Below are 23,960 nucleotides of genomic sequence, written 5' to 3'. Positions count from 1 at the left end.
ATTAACTCATTCCTCCTTGTTTCCTGGATCAAAAACAGATCCTCTTTATTTAACTAACTAAAACCATTAGACTGATCTAACCTTATTTTAACTACAAACGCTAGAGTGACACAAACATGGGGACAAAAAGATAAAAGAAAAAGTGAAATAAAGTAGATAAGACAGAAGAAAAGCAATGCACAGAAAAAAGGGAGAATAATTCATCTCCCTCTGTTTTCTCATATTGATGACATGCTTCCAATACCCACAGGCTTAATCCAATAAAGAAAGCCCAACTTAATCCAAACATTAAGCTCAGATATCAAATATTCTTTTCCTAATTTGATTTCATCAATATTTGTTTTCATCTGCAAACAGGAGTGTGTTTGTTTGTACTGTATGGGCTGCAAGAGGAAACCATGGCGGTGGTGGTGCGCTGGAAAATAAGATGTCTCTGATGCACGAATGTGAACAATGAAACAGACAAACACACACACACACACACATGAGCAAACACACACACACACACTTGAAGACATCAACCTGTAAATGTGTTATATAGCTCAGGGATGAGCAGAAATGGAAATCAAACACGGCCAACAGAGCTCAGAGAAAATCAACAGCGACTGGAAACACAAACATGAAGATAGGGAGCACAAAAGAAACTAAATTGACCAAAGCAATGAACTAAATCTAATTCTAAATCTAAACCAGATCCTATTAAAGTCATATTTATGAGATGAATATCATTAGAATCTGGAAAAGGAGGAGTCAGTTATATCACTTTAAAGAGTGCTGTCAGTTATGTTTCTTATCTTCTTTACCTGAACTGACTGGAAAGACTTTGTGACTAAAGCAACCTTGTGAATTAATGTGTTTTTTTTAAATCAGCATAAGAAAAAAACACTTTGATTGAACATAAAATGTTAACTGGCATTTCTTATTTGTTTTCCTACAGTATCTGCTCCAGGCTAAAAAACGATTGGAGCTTACAATTAGGCAACTTGAAGCTATTTTAATTTACACTAGAAGTGATAATTTATCATATAATACATTCAAATATCTCTGAAATGTCTCTTCAATTTACCATATAATAACTAAACTTTTCAAAACCTTGTTTTAACCTCTCACCTTTGCATGCTATGCCTGTAAAGACTTATGTGCTTGCTTGGACACTGCCATGTAAAGGTTTTTTTTTATCTCTTCCCCTGTGTTGCGTGCTGAATGCATGTGTCTATGTGAATAGACTGCATGTTTGCGTGTTGTGTTTGGGTGTTAAGAAGGCACCCAGCATGCTGTGACTGTCAAGGTGAACTAGCCTTAGCCGACAGAATGGGGGCAAGTCTGCTTGTGCGTGTGTCCATGTGTATTTTCGTGTATTCGTTTGCGTGAGTTTATGTGCACCTGGACCAGCCGTTTTATTGCATTGCAGACGACAGATAGACTGGAAGATGATTTAACAATCGGAAAAGAATAAAGTGTGTGTTTGTTTGTGTGACTGGTGGTGGAGAGATGTTTCTCTTCTGATTTAAAGCCCAACAACCTCTTTGCTGATTGACGACAACACCAGACTCATAAGGAGGGCCAGAGAGTGACATCATCACTAGTCTGGGCTTTTAAACATGCACTCACACACACACAAACAAACACACCCCCACACACACACACACACACACACACACACACACACACACACACACACACACACACACACTCATGCACACTCATGCACACACAGTGCTGTTCTGCATCTCTTGGAGCTCATTGTGAAGTGTTATAATGTGCGTCAGTGTTAATTTAGAGAGCTGCACTTTCAGAGTCGAGGATGTGTGTATCCATGTGTATACGTGTGTGTGTGTGTGTGTGTGTGCGGAGGTTCCCCTTGGCTGCTGAGACTCAACATTTGATTTGCTAAAAGGAGCAGGACACTTCTATTAATCAATATTTGCTGACTGACTGGGTGTCTGATTGACTGGCTGTGCAGTTACTTGACTGACTGATTGTCTAACTAACTGACTGACTGACTGTCTGGCAGTCTGAATGACCAACTGCTAGACTGGTTGACTAAATCTCTAAGTGGAAACCATTTACTATAACATGACCAAAAGAGAAAGAGCACAGACAGCAGAGGTAAAGATTAAGGAGGGCTTTGCTCATTGGCTGCCTCACTGAGTATGCTGGGATGTACCGATGTTAGACAGAAGGCAGATTTAAATGAGCGATCTGATCGATGAGTGGTCGATCATAGAAAATCTAGAGCTGGATCACTGTATCTGTAGAGACGTACAGACAGACAGAACCGAAGAGAGAGACGGTGACGATGGCAGACTGGGGAGAGAGGAGGGGAGGCGGGAGGCGTGGGAGGAGATAGGGGGTTGAGAGATGAGGTTGACTTGATAATGAAGAGGTTAAGGATACCATGGAGAGAGAGGGTGGGAGGTCAGGTCAGAGAGAGGGAGAAAAGGAGGGAGAGCCAGAAAGAGACAGAAGCAGGGAGAGAGATAGAGGGAGGTTGAAGAGGTGGGGGATGTTTAGCCATCGGGTCAGAATAGTATTGTATTAAAGGCTCTTTGGGAGTATCTAGGTTATACTGAAGTAATGTATGTGACCTCCATGCTTTCCATTCTCTTCCCATTCCCTACACTTATCTTCTCTCACCTCAGCCGTGTTTGTTGTATTTCAAACCAGTGCTGTGAAAGTTAACGTGATAATAACGCGTTAACGCAAATTTGTTTTAGCGCCAGAACATTTCTTCAACGCATTAACACAATCAATCTTTCGGAGGTTGTAATGGGCTCAGTTTTAAAGCTGAAGATACAGACATTATATGAAACTAGAAACCTAAGGAATCCAGTGGTACCAACCATGTCCTACTAGCCTGTCGTGAAGGAGGCTAAATAACGCTCCAAACTTACGCAACATTTTGGAGAGGAAAAACTGTCATGGCCATTTTCAAAGGGGTCCCTTGACCTCTGACCTTAAGATACATGAATGAAAATGGGTTCTATAGTCACGTCACTACACTGACACACTGACAGCTGTTGTTGCCTGTTGGGCTTGAGTTTAACATGTTATGATTTGATCATATTTTCTATGCTAAATGCAGTACCTGTGAGGGTTTCTGGACAATATTTGTCATTGTTTTGTATTACTAATTGATTTCCAAGGATAAATATACACATATATTTGCATAGAGCGAGCATATTTTCTCATGTTGATAAGAGTATTAAATACCTGACAAATCTCCCTTTAATGTACATTTTGAACGGATAAAAAATGTGCGATTAATCATGATTGAATTTTTTAATCGATTGACAGCCCTATTTCAAACCCATTCTCCCTAATCCTAATTCATGTTTTCAGCATCAGCATGGGGTATTTCAACACCCATGCTCATCCCCAAATCCAAACAAGGGGTAAGAGGAAGACAGAGAAAGGAGAAATGACAAAGAGAGGCCAATAAATGACTAAAGGAGACAGAAAGATAGATGGAAGCATGAAGAACATGAGGCAAGAGGACTTCCCTCGTCACCACCACAACCACCCAAACCCCTTCTCCCATATCTCCATAAAGGCCGATTAAATGAATAGACAGACAGCAACCCCTCCTCCACCTCCCTCCCCCCGTTTTTTACAGCTCAATCATACTGCGTTACTGCCGACACATAGACCGCTTATCCTGAGTGTCAAAATTGAAAAGGGAGCGAAAGAAAGACTGTAAGAAAAGAAAGAGCAAGTAAGAGGAGATAGGGAAGCCAGAGAATAGCAGAGGGGAAGTGGGGGGCAGCCCGAGAGCAATTTCTTCCTTGAATAAAGAAAGAATGGGGGAAGGGGTTGTAAAAAAAAAAAAAACCCTAATGGCAAGGCCCCTGGTTCTGGTAAAATAGACTGTGTTATAGGTTCTGGCTCTCGTTCGTTGATTCATTCATTTGTTCGTTCCTTGCTCTTTCGTCAAGTCAAGTGCTCGCCTGTCTGTCTTTCTCTTTTGTGTCCACGAGTCTAGATAAGAGCTGCTGGCATGACTGCCCGGTAGTCATTTAGTTATTATGGAGAGAGAGAGAGAGAGAGGGAGGATGAGGGAGTAAGAGAACAGAAAAGAGAGGATGAAAAGACTAATTCTACAGACAGATAAATGGCTCATTTTGAATGGCCTTTCTTTCTTTTAATTCACTCTCTCATTCGCTCCTGTTTAAATATTTGCCTCCTCCTCTCACCTGACTGCTCCTCATTCCTCCTTCAACACACACAAACGACTATGACATGCAGCCTAATATGCAACTGGAGTTGTGGCTATGAGAGCTATTAAAATGAGATCTCCCTCTTTACTAATCCATATTATTGGACGCCAAAGCCTTTCACGCCCTCTGAGTAATAACTCCTACAATATTTCCACATACACACAGGTTCCTGAGAGTGACAGTACACCGCTAATATACTTACTGTATCGCCCAAATGTGTGAACATGTGCGGGGCCACAGTTTGAATCAGCAAAAAGACTTCTTCTCTGTGTTTAGCATGCATTTCATCTCTGTCTTTGACACACACATATGCATGTGTGAGGTGCACACGTGTGTGACAGTGTCCCATTCCTTGTGGGATAACAGGAGACACACACTGGGTCCGAAACCTCATTTTCCTCTCCTAATGACATATCAAATGTTTGCATATAGGCCATATCAATATGGAAATGAGCGTGCACACACACATGCACACAAAGCTTTAGAATAAAAGAACCAATCAAAGAGATATGTGTGTGTGTGTGTTGTCACAAGTCTCTAAGGTTGGGCGAGTCTGTGTGTCAAACATGACTAGCAACACACACACACACACACACAGACACACACACACACGCGTACCCTAGCCTTGTTATCCGGGGGCCTGTCTTGCAGGCAGCCTCTCTAACGCTGAGTGATGTTTAAATTAGTTTACAATTTAGCCTCCTCGCTATCCGCAGACGGCTCTTAACTCAGTGTGTGCATGCGACGTGTTTTTGTGTGTGTGTTTGCGCGTGTGTGAGCGTAACAAATTGTTGCCAGTACGGCAGACATCTAATGACTTCAAATTAGCTGCCTGGCGCTCGCCTTGACACGTTGTTACCACTGTTAGCAGCCTGTGTGTGCGTATGCGTGTGTGTGTGCAGCGCTGCGCAGCCATATCATGAAGCATAAATTGGCTTCACCTCTCCTCTCTCTGCCTCTGTCTTTTTTCCTCTTTGTTTCTCTGTCTCTCTCCATCTATTTGATTAAAAAAATTACTGTACCATGGCGAGCGGAGACGTGTGCATGTGTGTGTTCACATGTGCACCCTGCACACACACTCGCACACTTGACAAGATGTGAAACAAGACGGCTGCAAAAAGGTTAACAGGTCTATTCTATTCTATTCAAGACTTAAGTCATTGTAGACTCTTTATTGTTTGCCTTGTGTGTGTGTGTGTGTGTGTGCATGTGTGCGTGTGTGTGTGTGTGTGTGTAGGAGTCTGATAAAGAACGTTGAGGAGGCGTATTTCTTTCTGACAATCCTTTCCACCTGGAGTGAACAGTAGATCACTTTATGTGTATGTACTGTATGAGTGTGTGTGTGTGTGAGAGTAGAACAGTGTTGTAAACAATGAGGATTTCATAAGGTGTTCACACACACACACACACACACACACACACATGCACACACACACATGCACACACACACACATGCACACACACTTGGAAGATGAAGAGTTCTATCTTTCTCTGTGAGCAGTGGATTGCCTTTCTCGTTCATCTAATCACGCCATCTTCTCTCCACCGCCAAGCAATCGTTGCGCTCCGCTCCCTCCACCCAGAAAACTACACACACATGTGCACGCACACGCACACACACACACACACACACACACACACACACACACACACACACACACACACACACGTGCACGCACACTCAGCCCAGCACATAACCCGGCTAACTCAGTCCACTCACTTGTAAAAGTAGTGAGCAAAGGAAAAGGCAAGCCCGATGCAATACAATACATTAAATATACATCATGTGTACATTAGTGTGTACATCTGTGTGTGCCTGTGAGTTCTTTCCGCGTATGTATGTTATATATATATACAGTAGGGGCATCCCAGAGGTATTTAGAGAGAGATAAATGGATTAAAAGAGAAAGCCTAAAAGAGTAAAACGGCGATTACAGGAAATGAGACAGTATTGGAATGAGGTTATATGTTGTTTTGAGAAAGAAAGATAAATATTCAAAGGGCTATACTTGGTATATGGATCAATATATATGTCTGCTTACTGTCCATATAGCAGCACATAGATCAATACACTAACAAGAAGCAATGTATATCCCCATCTCTCTTTCTCTCCCTCCATCTCTTTTTCTCTCTTTCTCTCCGTTATTTCCACATTTATTGATAAAATATAATACATATTATTTGGAGTCCCTGTTATCCAACGCCATTGACTTTATTGTTATAGATTTACGCAGCATGACTGAGTGGTATTTATGCCTCTAATCTGGTGCTTCCCCCTATACTCTCACAACCCCCTATACTGTTTGAGCAGTGGCAACAGGGGGTAATTCTATTCTACTCTATTCTATAACCATATTTCCAGTCGACAATGGGACTAATCTTTGTGCTAATCTGTGTTAATCTGAGACACCGCTCTTCCCTCCTCTCTGCTGTCACAGCAGGCTCCCTCACTAAAACCAAAACCAGATTATGGTTTTAATCTCATACGTCTCGCTTCCTGTCTTCCTCTTCTTTTTTAGCCTCCACGGCCAGATGCATTTTGTCGTCATCAGTCTTGCTCTTTTCCTCTCTTTTGTTTTCTTACTTACTCAGCTTTTAGCTCATTTGTGTATACTTATACTGCTTATTTCAATTAGATTAGATGTTTCTGTTTTAGTGATGGACCTGTAGAGTGACACATATACGCTATAGGCTAAAACAGACATTACCTTCTACAGTATATATCAAAGAATAGTCACTGCTTTAACATTAGAATGGGACATTTTCATTGTTTTATACATCATGCAAAGTTCTAACAGCCACAGGTGGAGACATATATTTACTCATATTATTATTGTTGTGTATTTGTATGACAATTTTTGTGACCGTGAATTTTAATAGAGGAATGAGTCCTAAAATCTGGAAATGAGTTAGCATTGTAACACTTCCAGTTCCCTCGTCTCGAAGTCAATGTTTTTAGTTAGATGCCTGAAATAAGGTCTGTGGTTAACACAAGCGTAAGAGACTTTAACGTTTTGTTCTACGACATAAAATATGCCAGTAAATATCATAATTGTGAATTTTAAAGCTTTTACGTGTTTTTAAAAACGTGGTTGCTAACAAGTGGCTAAATGAGACTACTAAACATCATCACATCAACTCATCCATCTTTACAGCCTGGTTGTGTATACTCACATTCGTGTAACCGTGAGATAGTTTATTTATAGCCTAACGTTAGCGTTTTACTTCTGGTGATTGCATTTACTCTTAAAAATCATAAAAGTGGTGTTCTTTTATGGAGATTAAAAATCCCATTGTCTTTTTGTTGAGGTAACCAGGGCGATGATAACTTCCTGGTTGGCCTACAAAAATACGTTATCCCTGGAGCACTCTATATACCAGCACATAATGTATATAGTTCACCAGTAGGGTAAAGCTGTGGTTTCAAAGGGCTTTGTCATAAATATATGGTGCAGTGACTCACAAACACACACATACACACACACACATGTATGAATGTAAGGGGATTGGACTGTTTGGTTCAAAAGGTCAGAATTTCAGTGTGTGTGAGAAGGTGTGATGCCGGTGAGGGCATTTGGTTAGTCAGTTGGAGGAGTCAACAGTTCAGGCTGTCTGAGTGCAAGGATTAGGGTGAAAGGTCACGCCTTAGCATTAGGTGTACTTGTGTGCATGTGCGTGTGTCTGAACTGCATCTGGAGCAGCTGATTCCGACCTTGTGCTCTGCCAATTCACACAGCATGCGTGACTATCCTGTACATGTGCGTGGGTGTGTGTATGAGATCTCCTATACTCTGGAATTGAAAAAAAAAAAATGTATTTATGGACGTGTGTGTGTATGATCCTGTCACAACATGGAGTCAGGTTAGGTTCAGAGTGAAAGTCAGAGTTCAGCAGTTTTTTTTTCCCCCCTACCTGGGATATGTTTGGCCCAGCCGATGTTGACCACCAGCTCTCTGTCCGCCAGGTCACACAGCGTAGTCAGGGCCTTGATGTCGCTGTCTGGTACTGTTGGGTCAGGCATGGCGTAAATCTTCTCTGGCTCGGCCACCAGCAGGTGAGAGACGATTTTGTTATCTGCAAGGCAGCCAAAGGCAACTGACATGACCACCAGACAAGGAGAAAGACACAGAGACAGAGAGATGGTGAATGTTTGCCGCATTAGGCTGCAAGCTGTTCCACACCAATCCGGTGCAAAAATGTGAAAGGTCATATGCAAAGTCCCTTATAACACAGTTTGCTAGATAACACATATACGTCTAAAGGTATTTCCACATGTAGCAAAATATTTAGCTGATGTGATCATTAGACTAGGAGGAAGAAACAGAGACAGGTTGCATCAAATCAACACTTAATACTTTTCAGCATTCTCCATAATGTACAGCACACAAATCATGATGTTAGATATTACATATACAGCATTTAATACATTATATATATATATATATATATGAATATGTACAAATGGAAGAATGTTAAACTTGTTTGGCACTCTCAAAATCTTGAAATGTAATTAAACCTTTAAAATTGCCAAACAACACACTTACTTGTAAGTGTAAAAGTCCATTTCTGCCATTAATACAGTATAATTATATTGTATACAGAATATAATATAGTATAATATAGTTAGGACTAGGCGATATGGAGAAAAAAAGAAAATCACAACATTTTTGACCAAACACCTCGGTATAGATATTGTGACGATATTTTAGTGTGGACTATTTGTGCTTTCGCAAAATATTTACACAATGATATTTTTGATGAATAATAATTAGAAATGTGGATATAATGACTAAGTGGGTAAAGGCAAATAATAGAACAGCTAGAACAGTCTGGTAAGTTCAGAAAATTACACCACTTTACTGTCCTACAGCCATTTAAACCAGGAAAAGACAACACTCATGCCACTTTACGATATCCAAAATCTGAGACAATATCTAGTCTCATATCACGATATCGATACAATATCGATATATTGCCCAACCCTAAATATAGTTTGTTTGTTTAAAGTGCACAGGTGACAGTTTTTATGCCATTCTATATCAAAATATGTGATGGAAACAAGATCAAATAAGATGATGCTTGACTCGTAGTCAAGCATCATCTTGCCTTGTAACGTCCTGTGGAATTTTACAACAATCAAGCAATAGATAATTGATTTGATTCTAGTAATTTGGCAGGAGTAAAGATGATAAAAGATAAAAAAATTATTTCCAGTTTAGGAGATGCTTCAAGGTGTGATTAAAGGCGATTACTGCTGGTGATTCAGGTTGCTTAAAACGTTGTATCGCTGCCTTAAGAAGCTTCGCTGATACATACAGAAGGGAAAGATAATACTGAAAGCCAAACAGCTCAGCTGGTAATGGTGACATGTGGTGATGAGATCTCTATGGCCCATTAGTAACAGACTGATACCCTGCTTCCAAATTAATCCACTGACTAATCAAGCATGGGAATAATAACAGAGGATAGAAGAGCAAGAGAGGAGCGAGGGATAGATAGAAAAAAGAGAGAGAGGGAGATAAGTAAAGAAAAAAAAATGGGAGAAGACAGACAGGTAGAAATAGAGCCGTGGACAGATTGTAAAAGACAGACAGGAAGAGTCGAGAGAGCGACAGCTAGATAGAGATAAACAGCAAGAGAGAGTGAAACAGAGTTGGGGGGATGAGTTGTGTATTGATCTAACGCTCTCCACCCCCAATTCTGTTACACACACACACATACACTTGTACATAGATATATTCTTTCCATCCTCTTCCCTCTAGCTCCGGCTCCAGGGTCGTTTGAGCCAAACCAATCCCAGTCACACTGCAGTATCTGTGGGTAAATCTTATTTAATGTTTCCCTAATTAGAATCAATGGAAGCCCATTTCCAAACCCTGGGCTATTGTTCTGTTCTCGCACAATCAATGGGGACGCTGAGGCTAGGGATTGGGCTACAGATAGATAGGCTGCATGTGCGTGTATCTGAGAGAGAGACAGAGGGACAGAAAGATTTTTTTTTTTTGGTGTGTATTGACTGTGTGTGAGAGAAAAAGAACAAGAGAGACCCAGGGAGTCTATATCAACGCTATGGCTTTTGTTTTCATACATATATTAAGGGACAATATGTTGAAACTCTCTGCCAAAATGTGACAAACGCTTGTAAACACAATAACAGGACTAAAAGGGTTAAATATAACTAAACCTGTTTAAGGAATACGGGTCTATAGCCCTCCAGTGAAGACATTCAGTTAGCTGGAACACACACATGCTCTGTCTGTGTATGCAAACACATACATTATAAACACACACACGTAGTGTACACACACTCATATTATCCCATCATTTCAATGATTAGTAGTGCAGAAGTCCCGGTAAGCTGTCGTGCAGCCATTCAGCATATTGGCCTAAAGCAGAATATGCTCCAGCTTTAAGCAAAATGGGCTTTGGGGACCAAGCTGCTAAACACTGCTCAATCTGAACTGTATGTGTGTGTGTGTGTGTCTGTGTCTGTGTGTGTGTGTGTGCGTGTGTCATGTGTGCGAGCAGACGCTTAGCTAAAGAGCTAACTCTAGTTTGATGTGGTTGCCAGATTGGATTTAATCCGGATTAGGGTTCTGGCTGTTCCCCCTACCTTCCTCTCCCTCTTCTCTCTCTCTCTCTCTCTCTCTCTCTGAGAAACCGCCTCATTTAGGCTCAGTCTCTCTCTGTCTCCACCTGTCTCTCTGTCCCTCTCTTCCTTGTTAATTTTTCAATCATCAGGCTTTGGTGATGGTTTTTATTCTTTAAAAAAACGCAGCCAATCCAGCCGGAGCTAAACGAATACCTTTATAGTGAAATATTGCACATATAAAATGTTATGACCCCAAACTGGTAGCAGTAGAGACAGGGAGATAAACTTGGTCCCAAACAGATGGGCTTCTCACTACCCGATGTCTATTTATGTGTGTGTGTGTGTGTGTGTGTTTAAATGTTTTTTTTACTGTCCAACTGTCTCCATTAGGATACGGACTGATGGAGAGGCACTTCCTTGTACTTCTGATCTCTGAACAACGACTCCTGCCTATTACATGAACACTTCCTGCACAATATGTGAATGTTTTCTATATATTTCTAGGAAGGATTTTCCTTGTGCACTGTCCATCGCATGTCTTTCATTGTTCCCTTTGCACACTATGTCTGATGCTGTTGTCACTGTAGCACAAATGTCAATTTGAGTATGAGTTACTGTGAACAGAGGACAGTATGCACATTTCTGTCCCTGAGAATCACTGCTGGACCTCGGAGAGAAAAGGGTTATTACATATACTGTTAGTGGTCAGAGTTTGTGTGTGTTCTTACATGGCTTCTTGGGAGGCAGAGCCAGCTGTGGGTTCAGGTATGGACTGTTGTCCGCATCTATCCGGCGTTTATACTTCTGTCTCCCACCACGAACCCTGTCCAGACGAACACCTGTAAGAGATGACAGAGGAAGTGTATCAATACACTGTGCATGACACTGAGACTTTTGACTACTTAACAAGAAGACAAGAAACATAAATAAATAGAATATAAAAAGAGAGAGAGTGGAAATGAGATGAAAACGTGAGGACTGGAAGAAGATTACATAATGACGTCTGGGAGTGAAGTGGTGATAGCTGTGCTGTTTCTGCGGTGCTTACATGTGTGTGTGTCTGTTATGCATCTAGGCACTTTTATGTTATTGTCAAGCTTGCAGAACTCGCTTGCCTCTTTTATTCTACAACAAGACTAATTTATAGAGACACCATTTGAGTGAAAGTCCTCTCTCTCTCGCGCTCTCATGTTGTCTCTTTGGCTTTCTGACTTTCTCTTTTCCTGTCTCTTGCCCAATCTCTGTCTCTCTCTCTCTCAGTCTCGTTAATTAATTGACACAAAGGAGTCCTAATTTAATTAGGCCTATCTCTCAGGGGATTGGATGTTACCGTGGTTACCACTTAAAGATGGATAAGGAAGACAGAGGTGTCATGTACCCTGGAGGAGGAGCGGAGGGGAGAGGAGAGGAATCTGAAAGGGCTGTCAAATGTTTCCAATCGAACCCTACGCTGTTTTTTTGTTTATACCATTCAGAAATAAAATGAGGCTCAACGGAGAAGAACACCATCAACAGACACTTCATCAACAGACGGTCTAGGGAAAATAAAGTTATCCTAATATTAAACACAGAAAACAATCTCATGATTCCTGTACAGTGCTTTAACAGCACCACTGAGTTGAAAGGTTTTCTGATGCATTTAAAACAGTAAGGATTTAAATGTACAGACAGAGAGAGAAAAAGAGAAAGAGGATGGGGCAAAACGAGTGAGGAAGCAAGAGAGAGATTTGCTAACACACACAGATTTAAATCCTCTGAAAAATGTGCTGACCATGACCAAGACAACACACCTAAGAGATTTAACAGAAAGACATCCTATTGGCAGCTAAGAAAAAAAGATGTCAGGGAGCATGTTTGTGCATTCGTCGGCATTTGTAAGCGCATGTGTTTCCATGTTTTATTTGTGTTTCGTACATGTGCACATTCTGGTGGCCGCTTATATTCAAACCGTCTCACAGTGACGTGAGTGTACACATTTGTTTTATGGAAATTTAGTCATTTAGAAAGCTCTAACTGGCCCAGGCAGGAGTCAGCGCAGTGAACTGAACATGACATGCATCTGTGTGTGTGTGTGTGAGACGAAAATAGGTAGACAGAAGGGCTGACAGTCCAGGTACAGTGGGGGGGACAGTGTCAGCAAACGGTCAAGAAACTCTTAACACCGGGGGGTACAAACCCACTCACACACCAACTCTCTGCTTTCTCTCTCCCACACACACATTCACACAACGTCTACGTTTCTCTAACCCACACCCCCGTGTTGTGTTTGGGTAAGCCCCGACAAGCAGCTTGCTCAGTCACTTCCTGGGTCAGTGGTTGGTCAGAGGAGGAGAGGGAGACGGAGAAAAAGCAGAGTATTAGAGTGGAGGTAGAGGACGCCGGAAGCAAGGGAGAAGGTGGATGTTTGGACGGGGAGGACGAATAAGGCAGCCCAATCGCACGAAAAGGCGTATGAATGACAAGATAGTGAGCAAGGCATTTAGCGTGCAAAAAGAACGCCTCTTTGGCTTTTGCCGTGTCATTTGTACGCAATGTAGTCTATACTGACAGCAATGTAAACATACTCGCGTAAATATGCTAGGCTCAGAGATAGCTACGTAGAATAAAAAGTGATAATGAACAGGCAAGCAGGTCGGGAGGTGGATGGGTCCAACAAACATCGGACTTTTAACCAGGAGGCCGGTGTTCGAGAACGGTGTTTTGTTTTATAAGTTACGTTCGTGACGTGTTTTTCTGTACTTATGTGACGTTGTTTCCGTACGTATTGTACTAGTCTATGTACTAATTTAAAGCCCAACCATGACGTTTTTCCTAAACCTAACCAACTGGTTTTGTTGCCTAAACCTATCTTCGGACGTTACCAAGTTTTGTTGCGTGGCGTACCAATGACATACAAAAAGCCTAAAATGACGCAAAATATTTGAAGAAGAGCTTAAATCAATAGTATGTCTCAGTAATATGGTAACATATATTAAAAACACAAATTCAAATTAAATCCAGCGATAAATTAATTCATTAATTGATGCAGGTATCAAAATGCATTTTTGGGCAGATATCTGTTTCCCATGTCTGTACTGTAGCATCACTTGTGCATCTTTCTGATACACCTACACCTCCTGCCACGTACCTACTTTGAGTCACTTCTGACAACTAATGTCGCTTCCTTGTTGTTAGCTACTGCCCTCCTTGTTCGGGGGTAGCATTTTGCATTTGTGTCATACAGTAATTCACCTGATCTTCAGTGTAAAGTACAACATTGAGATTGGTAGTTGCCGACAGCCCTCTCAGCGACAGTCTTATTTACTCTAAATTTACACAAAAATGAATGTAGTCAATCTAAACATACTTTTTCTCATATTACTGTCTATTGGACGCACACTTTTCCCCCTTTTCATCACACACACACTCATGGACATTCAGACTCTCAATTTTTCACTTTCTCTTTCCTTTACACCTAAAAGACCCAGTGCTGTGCTGGCTCACTTTATAAAGAGCCCTCTCTAACTACCTCATCTATTTTCCACCAAATTAACTCTCTCTCAGCACTGATTAATGATCAAATCTAAATGAATCAAATTAAAAATTGAAAATTATATTTCCAAAGCCCACAAAAAAGGAGACAGGAGGAGGCAAGGAGGAGAGCGAGAGTGCTCTACCTCCTCTTAACAAATGAGCCTTCAAGTCATAAAGAATGGGCAAGAGAGGAGAGGAGGGAAGGAGTGAGGAGAGGGGAGGAGAGGAGAGGAGAGGAGAGGAGAGGAGAGGAGAGGAGAGGAGAGGAGAGGAGAGGAAAAGGGTCAGGGGAGAAGAAATGTAAGGATGGGAAAAAATAAAAAATATAAAGAGGAAAACGAAAAGTGACGAACAGAATAATTGAACAGGGAATGGGTAAGAAATGGAATAAAAAGGAGACAGAACAGAAATAAAATTCAGATAAAAAATGATAAAAAGCATTAATGGACGATTATGATAAAAGAAAGTGTAGAAAAAAGAGAAGAGAAGGGCGAAGAGGAGTAGAGCACAGGTTGTGAAATAAGAGGAGATGGGGAGGGGTAAGTAATGGATGGGCTAGTAAACAAAAGGAGAACGAGAGAAAAGGAGGGATGAAGTGAGGGCTAATAAAAGGAAATGAGATAGGAACAGAATAATGAGAGAAAGGGAAAGAAAAGACGAAATCCACAGAGGTTATACGCCTTAATTATATGCTTTAATTATTATGTCAACTAACAGTACACCTCTACTCAGTCTACTGCTCCTGCTTCTACACACTCACACTGAAACAAATATCACAATTAACACCCCATCATAGTGTGCGTTCACTGTATTTGATGCCATGTAATTAATAATACCTATTTTACATACCTGTTTTCATGCATACATTTCGTACCACTTTTGTCATACGCCCTACACACACTCTTTGCACACACACTCACACACACACACACACACAGTGACAGTGATGAAGGTGAATCTTTCCTATCGTGGGAATATTGCTGTCTGTCAATAGCACGAGCTGCACTGATCACATCAGCATAGATTTTACACTGCACTGGCGCTGACTCTGTGTCAGCGCACGTGTGTGTGTGTGTGTTTGAACAGTTGAGGGATTGCGAGTGAAATGCCTTTGACACCTAAGTGCTTTTGAAGAGAGAACCGGCAAGCATGGAAAGAGAAAGGTAGAAGAGAGAGAGAGGAAGAGAGGGAGGACGAGAGGAAGACACAAAATGGATTGATTTCAGATGGTCAATGATATGATAAGAGAATGAGAGGATGAAAGAGGGCGAGAACAGGAGCGAGGGATGAAGTGGAAGACAAATAAAATGATTGATTTCTGTTGATCACAGCAAAGAGAAAGAAGGACGACAAAAAACACAAGAGGAAAGGAGCATTTAAAGAGGCAGAGACGAGGAGAGGGAGAGAGAGTAGTTTTATGGTAATTGAAGTTGTAACAGGGTTGAAGTCTCTCTTCCACCTTAGACCAGGTTATCACCTTATGTTTCTGTGTGTGTGTGTGTGTTTGTGATAGTGTGTGTGAAACCGCAGTGTTGATGTAATAACATAAAGGGTTTTCCTATGTGGGTTTAACAACTGATGGGCGAGTCGATTGGGTAAGACAACAGACCCATTTAAATCTAAATGTGTGTGAGTCTGTGTCTATGAATCGTCTGCATGTGAGGAAGAAGAAACACACAACATATGTGCATATATAGCTAAAGGAACAACAGAATATGGATGTACTGGTTGGTTCAGAGTCAAGAATACTGTGTTGTTTCATGTCGGTGAAGGTTTTTTTATGCTCAAATTCTTATAAAAATTGACCCAAGAGATCTTAAAGAAAGAAAGAAAAAATAAAGAGAGCATGAGAAAGGGGTGGAGGGGAGGTTAAGAGGAAAGTGTGTGTAGTGTCATGCGGTGACGTTTGTTTAGACCAGAACAGATCAGAACAGCACTGCCTGAGGCAGCGGGCAGGTGGCTGTCACTGGTGTGTGAATATGTGTGTGTGTGTTTGTGTGTGAATGTGGGCATGTGTGTGAGACCATGTGAGGTCTACAAAATGTTGCCTTTTCCACATTAATGCCCCTTTTTCTTATAAGGCTGTCTTCGTAAAATACAATGATATATTTATACAACTACTGTGCATCCAAATTTTCTGAGATGAGGGAATTGTATTTATTTTACGCTTGAGGCTACACTTTATTTTCCTAGATTTTTGAAAATTAAATATTAGCATCATTAGCTGACACCTGAACAAAAAACAACTTGCTCAGTAATAATAAATTCTTAAAAATATATTAGGGCTTAATCGATTAAAATATTTAATCACGATTAATCGCGTGATTGTCCATAGTATATCGTGATTAATCGTACATTTTTTATTTGTTCAAAATGTACCTTAAAGGGAGATTTGTCAAGTATTTAATACTCTTAAATATGCTGGCTTATGCAAATTTATGTATATATTTATTACTGTAAATCAATTAACAACACAGAACAATGACAGATATTGTCCAGAAACCCTCACAGGTACTGCATTTAGCATAAAAATATGCTCAAATCATAACTTGGCAAACTCAAGCCCAACAGGCAACAACAGCTGTCAGTGTGTCAGTGTGCTGACTTGACTATGACTTCCCCAAACTGCATGTGTTATCATAAAGTGGGCATGTCTGTAAAGAGGAGACTCGTGGGTACCCATAGAACCCATTTTCATTCACATATCTTAAAGTCAGAGGTTAAGGGACCCCTTTAAAAATGGCCAAGACAGTTTTTCCTCTCTAAAATTGAGCGTATGTTTGGAGCGTTATTTAACCTCCTTTGCGATAAGCTACTACGACATGGTTGGACCAATGGATTCCTTAGGTTTTTCTAGTTTCATAGGATACCAGGATCATCACTCTAGCTTTAAAAGTGAGTCCACTACAACCTAAAAATTGCAAGCTGCGTTAATGTGTTAAAGAAATTAGTGGCGTCTAAACAAATTTGACGCATTATTGTGTTAACTTTGACAGCTGTAAAATATATATATATATTTTTAAAACAATCAGAAGTCTTCGTTTCTAATATATTTGTGACATTTTTTGTGGGATTTGTGTGAGAGTTTGAGGAAAGCATTGCTGTCGAGAGCTGTCAAACACAACTGAAAACAACAGCTACATTTTGTTGAAGTCTTCTTCTGATGAATAAATTGCTTTTCCCAAACAGTCTTCCTGCCGCATCTCCTCTCCTCTCAAGACAAACACAAAGAAAGTGTATATGAAAGAGAGAGCGAACCACTTAGGCAGATCTCCCGTCACAGTATTTCCATTATCGCTCCTTTCTAGCTGGGATGCAACCAGATGCCAGTCACACACACACACACACACTCACTCAGGACAGACGCTACAGGGCCAGATTTAGCTACAAGTTTCCCATGGGGGAACACCAGACGCCACCAGTTGTCTGGCGCTCCCCTCCTCTGTTTCCCCGTCCTCTCCTCTTGTCTCCTCCTCTCTCCCCATCACTCGCTCTCTCCTCCTACTTTCCGTCTTTCCTCCCTTCTTCTTGTATTCTCCTCCTGCAGCATTCATTTACCAATCATCTATTGACCCACAAACTGTGTTTTCCTCACCATTTCATCTTCTCTTATTTTAATCACTAAGATCTTCCAGGAAATGTGTCTTTTTATGTGAGACAAATTGTCTTTGTGTGGTTTGTATGCGAACATGTGTCGGCCAGTCGTCTCGATTGTGGTGTGTATGACTGCGTGCGTGTGCGGCGATGAGATTGGATAGCAGCGGTCAGGACTGTTCAACTATGAAGAGAGTTATGACGCACGCTGCCAGCTGTATATACACACCAAACACACACGCCAACACTCACACAGACTGGGGCCTTCCACCCGATCTCACTCATTAGGTCTTAGAGGCCGTGGGGAGCACGGCCAAAGTTGGCACGAGCCGTTAGCGTGTGTGTGTGTGTGTGCATGTGTGGGGCAGTGTGCCAAGGTTTATATTTGCAGTCCGTGGACTTGTCTCTCCAGTAGTCTACCATCTGAATCCAGCTGGCCGTTTACGGCAATATACTGTAGAGATGGGGGCTTTGGTTTGGGATTCAACACATTCTGTCTGTTTAACCACGATTCATCAGACGTGCCATCATCAAAGCTGCTACGTTGTAAGGGAGCAAATCTGTCAATATGACCATATGTACAATGTACAGGCATACTGAATACTGCTGGCTGCTGGTCTGTGTGCCGCTGCCAAAGCCTTTCATGTTCAAATGTCTGATCTGTGTTTTGTATTCTGTTCATGACAATTGTACACATTACTGCTGAATTTGAATGCATTATGTCTGTCTCGCCTTGCCAGTTGTGTACAAACAGGAATAACTGTGACAGCTACGGCGTTATTATGTTTGTTTTTTAACTTGTCAAATAAATTAAATTAAATTAAAATGATTTTTCTGAGGTAAGCATTAATTTGTTAAAAATTTCAACCTTCTCCTGTCACATTATTTTTTATCAAATCTTTTACCTGCAATAATGCCCCTTTTCTCTCACCGCACCCCCTCCTCTCTAGGCAGATTGAAGCCCCGCCCCTGTGACCTTTCGGTCTTCAGCTGACGCATCATTATGACCTCATTAAAAATGGACAGACAGCCATTGCCAGAGGGGAAGTTCTCATAATATAGTCAGGCCTTTTAATTGCCTTGCTCCAGAAATTAGCTGCTACATACTGGTGGGTGGGTGCCCCGTGTTCGTTCCTTACTTCAGTTTACCCCTACTCCTCTCCTTAATACTCCACACAGACAGGAATGTGTGTGTATTCACATGATCATGTGTGTGTTTAAGAGAACATGTATAGAAAAGGCTCCACTCTGAGTTGGTTTACTGACCCTCTGGCCTCTTGTTCTCCCCTCTCTTTCCGTCACACACACATATACACCTCCTTGCTGCCTCGCTTGCTCTTGCTCTTCATCTCACCCTCTCTGTCTCCCACGGCGACAAAGCTAAATTGAGGCAGATCTTGCCCTAAGGGGTAAACTACAGCATCTACACACACACACATGCAAACACACACTCTACTCCATGTCCTCCACCCCACTCCCGCTCCACCCTTACCACTTTATCTTCACCTTTCTCCCGTGAGCTAACCCCTGACAACCGCAGTTAGCCCTGATGCTAACTGATCTAGCCACTTACCATTATCGTCTATGCAATTCTGCTGCAACGGTGCGTACACCCGGAAGGGCGGCATGAAACACAGTCGGCAATGTTCTTAAATGTTGTGTGTGTGTGCAAAGGATTGTTAGTTGAGAGTGATAAAATGTTTAACCAGGCAGATTAACAATGTCTTTGTCATTCTATACATTGGTCTTTACAAAGATGTGTGTTATTATTTGTCCAGACTAGGCCTTTATTTTCATTTTAGCAATGTAAAATTATTATTTTTTTAATAAAATTTTCGTTTTTGTGTAATGTTTAATTTCAGTTGAGTCTTTTCCAATGACACCGCGGCATTATAAAGGGTTTTAGTTGGGGTTTTATATGTTAGAATAATAATTCAAGGGGACGTTTCAGGAGATATTTAGTACATCTGCAGCATGTACTAGTTCTTTAAAAATCACAATAGTGTGTTATGTATTATTAAGTAATGTCTCCAGCAGAATAAAGCAAAGGTGAAGCGATACATTTAGCTCCTTTTTAAAGTTCTTAATCTTTTTCAAATGTCCCGGTTCAAAAAGAGTGAAAATGAGAAAACATAAGAAAATGGATGTATAAATTTCCCAAATGACCCTTATTCATATGTAGAGCGGGACCTCCTGTATTAAATTCACACCCTCCACAACAAATGAGGTGGCTGTGGTCTGTCATGTTGATGTATATATATGTAGGCCTAGGTGTGTGTGTGCATGATATATGTGTGTGGAGCAGGGAAGCAGCGGCAACAAAAGGCAGCATACTTCTGCTCTCTTATTGGCTTAGAGGGCAAACCACATCCTTAAGAGTTAAAATCAATAGCATGTATAACTCTCTTGTTCACTCAAAATCTGTAAACATAATCTCGGTAAAAATGTATCTAAACTTGTTAAAAGGACGTGATAACTAGCAAATATTCTCTTGCAAATGACGGCTTTATTTGGAGTTTATCGACGAGGGCGTTGTGGTTTCTGTGTCCTATAGGAGGACACAGTCTGAGCTGTGTGAACTGTGAGGCTGGTGGAGCTGCCAATAATACATGCATTTACACATGTGTGTGGGTATTTGTGGCCACATATACACCTACGCGAGACAAAACAGGAGATGAGACATGGGTTCTGCCTATGTCAGATCAACTGGGAGAACAAACGCTACGACAGCAGCTTGTTGGGAGTGCGTGTGTGTGTGTGTATGTGTGCAAAAGAGAGAGAGAGAGAGAGAGAGAGAGAGAGAGAGAGAGAGAGAGATGAGCTTGCTTTTGCAGTGAAGTAAAACTGGGGCTGTTGTAGGCAGTTATATTTCTGATTTTTGTGCAAGTTTAAGTGTCTCAAGCTTAATTTTATCTTCCCATTTACAACATTTTTCTGTTTGCAGAATAGAGAGAGAATATTTTGAAGACAGGGACAAGCTTCAGTTTATCAAAATTATGCCATGATGTAAATTCTTGGAATCTCATTTTGATTTTGATTTTAGCCTTTTTACTACAACCAATGTCAGTTTTAGTCTAGATTTTAGAAATTAAAATGATTGAAGTTTAAGTAGTTTTAGTCAAAAATACAATCTTTTTTTGTCAAGCACGTTTTTGTTTGCAAAGTTATATTTTTTCATTACACGGCTTTGTTGAATACTCGATTCTGATTGGTTAATCACAGTGTTCAGCGGTCTCTTATTTCTTTATAGCAGACCGTTGCTATGTATAGCAGACCGTTGCTATGGGCGCAGCTCTGATGTCGGACTCTGGCGGACCGTTTTGTGTCAAATTATTGATTTCTTAAGTAAGTAGCTGTGTAATAAGCGGGAAAATGTACAGTGGTCATTGTTGTGAAATAAACCCGCTTCACCTCAGGGGTGCCGCATCGCCCTGTCGGGGTGTATTTCACAACAATGACCGGCTCACTGTACATTATGCCTTACATGTAGTCTTTGTGTCATTTTTTTTGTCATTATATTCTTTTGTTTTCGTAGATAAAGTTCATGCTGTATATGTTTTTTTTTATCATTTCATTCTAACCATGGTGGAAAAATGTGAAGTTGTCAACCCACAGAATATTTTCAGCTTGTCAGGTTAATAAAATGTCCATGTTGTTTTGTTTTATTATTACAACTGTCTACCTCAGACTGTTATGATTTCACATAATAATGTCTGAGTGGGTGAGACGCGTGTCACGGTACCAACAGGATGGAGAGAGTGAAGAGGAGAGTGGATGGATGAAAGGCCCAAGAGAAGCAACAGAAACAGTAATACTGAGTGGGAGCACTGGAGGGAGAGATGAAGACAGGAATGGATGGAGGGAGGGCTGGCAGGCATCGGCAGAGGCACGCTCCCTGACCACTGTAAGGAAGGGGGCGTAGGCCAGGTCTCCCATCAATTACAACCTTGACCCTCCTCTCTTCTCCTCTCTCTCTCTCTCACACACTTTCTGCTTCATTCAACCATCCTCCCCCTGCCTCTCATCCTCCCCTGGTCCCTCTCCTCTGCTCCTATAAATCAATCGCTTCTCTCTCCCACCTTCCCCCTCCCGCTATGCCTCTCTCTCTCTCTTTCTCTCTTTCTTCGCCGGCCCTCCTCTTCATCCCTCGCCACTCCTCTCCCTCTTTTCATCGTTGGAAGTGCAGTGGGAGTAGAAAGGTCAGAGGTGGGCAGACAAGAGGGAGAGAAAGAGGCAGAGGCAACGAGGGAGTGTGAAAATGAGAGAGTGAGTGTATTTAATCAAAGTGGTGTGGGGGCAGATAATATCTCTTGTTTTCTCTTTTACCACTGAACAACTGCTGAGTGTGAGTGTTGCAATTATCCTGTAATGCTCTATGTTTATCTCATTTAGGTAAGACAAAGATGTGTGTGCACAAGCCCTCAGAAACTATTGTATGTAACTTGTGAAGTGAAAGGTGAACATACACAGTGAAAGAAAGTGATTGTGAGATAAGACAGAAAAAGCGCTGTGAACACATCCAAAAGACTGAAAGTGGTATGATGGACATGAAGAAGGCAAACAAGAGTGACAATGCCAATAGAAATAATTACAATATATTGTATATAAAAGGAGTATTAACAATTTCTTAGAAGTGGTACATGTAGCATTGTTCAACATCAATAAATCATTGGCGTATCTTGGTATATTTACCGTAAACCAATGACACCATGTTTGAATAGACGACCTGGATTTATGGCATTGGTTGTTTTGGTTGGTACATTTAAGCCCCAAAAGGGATAGTTGTCTTCTGATGATGCAAAATGCTGCAGACGTTGCTAATCTTATCAATATTTGGTGAATAAATAGCTTTAAAATGCTACATGTAGCACGGTTAACAGAGAAAGATAAGGAAGAGACCTTTTCCCTTACCCTCCCTCAGCATGCCCACAGTCAGACACTTCATGAAGCGGCAGGCCTGGCACGACTTGCGTCTCCTCTTGGTGATCTCGCACTCGTTGGTGGCTGGACAGCTGTACTCTATGTTGCCTGTATGTAAACATGTTGGGAGAAAGACAGAGAAAGGGTTTCATTTCAGACGGATACTTCAACAGACAGGTGGGCGGACAACCTTTTAGACACGTGCTGCTGCACGAAAGACGAAGAAAAAAAGACATAAACACAGTGTATGTCTTCATTTAGATTAATCAATGGACAGAGAGAGATCAGTAGATAGATAGTAAATAGACATAAACATAAACCTTTATGGAATTTCACTCAGCTACCTTGGTCTTGACCTTTGACTTTAAGATGGCCCTTTGTTGCCCATATACATTAGTAGAAAAACAATCTGATTCCTTGTGATTTCACTTTGTGTTTGGATATTGTATAGTCAATGTAAGGCTCTTTATGTAATGTGTTGATGATTCATTGTAACCTCATAAAGTTATCACTTTGTTAAAAAACTGAAAACAGTGCAATTGTGTATATGTGTGTGTTTCACATGAGTATATACAGTATGTGCATGCGTCACGGCTAGAGCAAGCGGAGGTTGCGTGACTAGCTGCAGTTCACTCACAGTAACACCGATGCAGAGCCGAGGCTAAGATCATTAGCCCATGTAAGTCTATTAACTTCACAACCCTCGCCAACAAAAACCACAACACCAGAAGTGTGTTCGAGGCTAATACCACTTTCACCTTTAATTCTCCACAGCCTCACTATGCCTCCCTCCCCCTTTTGTTGTACTCTGTTTCATTCTGGTCGTTTTGTTTTCTCATTTTCGGCTTCACTCTCCCTCCAGTTCTGCTCATTTCCTCCACTTAGTAATTCGCCTTCACCCAGTTCAAAGCAGAGCACAGTTATGGATTTGTTAGGACAGTTTGCAGAATTGCTCAAACAGGTTTCTTTGTTCAGGAAGGTTTATTTATCTATAGTATGAACTGTGTTGAGATGTGAACCCCCCCCCCCAAAACAAACCCTTTGTTCCCTTCCTCCCGCGCCCACATGACATCTACAGTACCCCAGCAAGCCGATGCATCTCCCACTGAAACAGAGTAAACAGT

At 41.3% G+C, this 23,960-nt stretch overlaps 1 protein-coding gene across 6 annotated transcripts in view; it reads right to left on the bottom strand.

Moving 5' to 3' along the window:
• Positions 1-23,960, bottom strand: part of esrrga (estrogen-related receptor gamma a) — a 126,090-nt gene that overhangs the window by 24,743 nt on the left and 77,387 nt on the right. For 3 of the 6 annotated variants that reach the window (XM_037758483.1, XM_037758528.1, XM_037758494.1), the window contains 3 exons: positions 22,816-22,944; positions 11,538-11,648; positions 8,130-8,312 (listed from right to left, as the gene is read on the bottom strand). In XM_037758483.1, coding sequence (XP_037614411.1) covers positions 8,130-8,312; positions 11,538-11,648; positions 22,816-22,944 — 423 coding nt within the window. The remainder of the gene's footprint in view (positions 1-8,129; positions 8,313-11,537; positions 11,649-22,815; positions 22,945-23,960) is intronic. The other 3 variants (XM_037758510.1, XM_037758518.1, XM_037758504.1) reach the window with 3 other exon arrangements.

Source organism: Sebastes umbrosus, chromosome 2 (genome assembly GCF_015220745.1).
Source record: "Sebastes umbrosus isolate fSebUmb1 chromosome 2, fSebUmb1.pri, whole genome shotgun sequence".
NCBI classification, from domain to species: domain Eukaryota; kingdom Metazoa; phylum Chordata; class Actinopteri; order Perciformes; family Sebastidae; genus Sebastes; species Sebastes umbrosus.
Note: the sequence above shows the minus strand (reverse complement) of the source record. Positions and strands in the feature narration are given on the sequence as shown.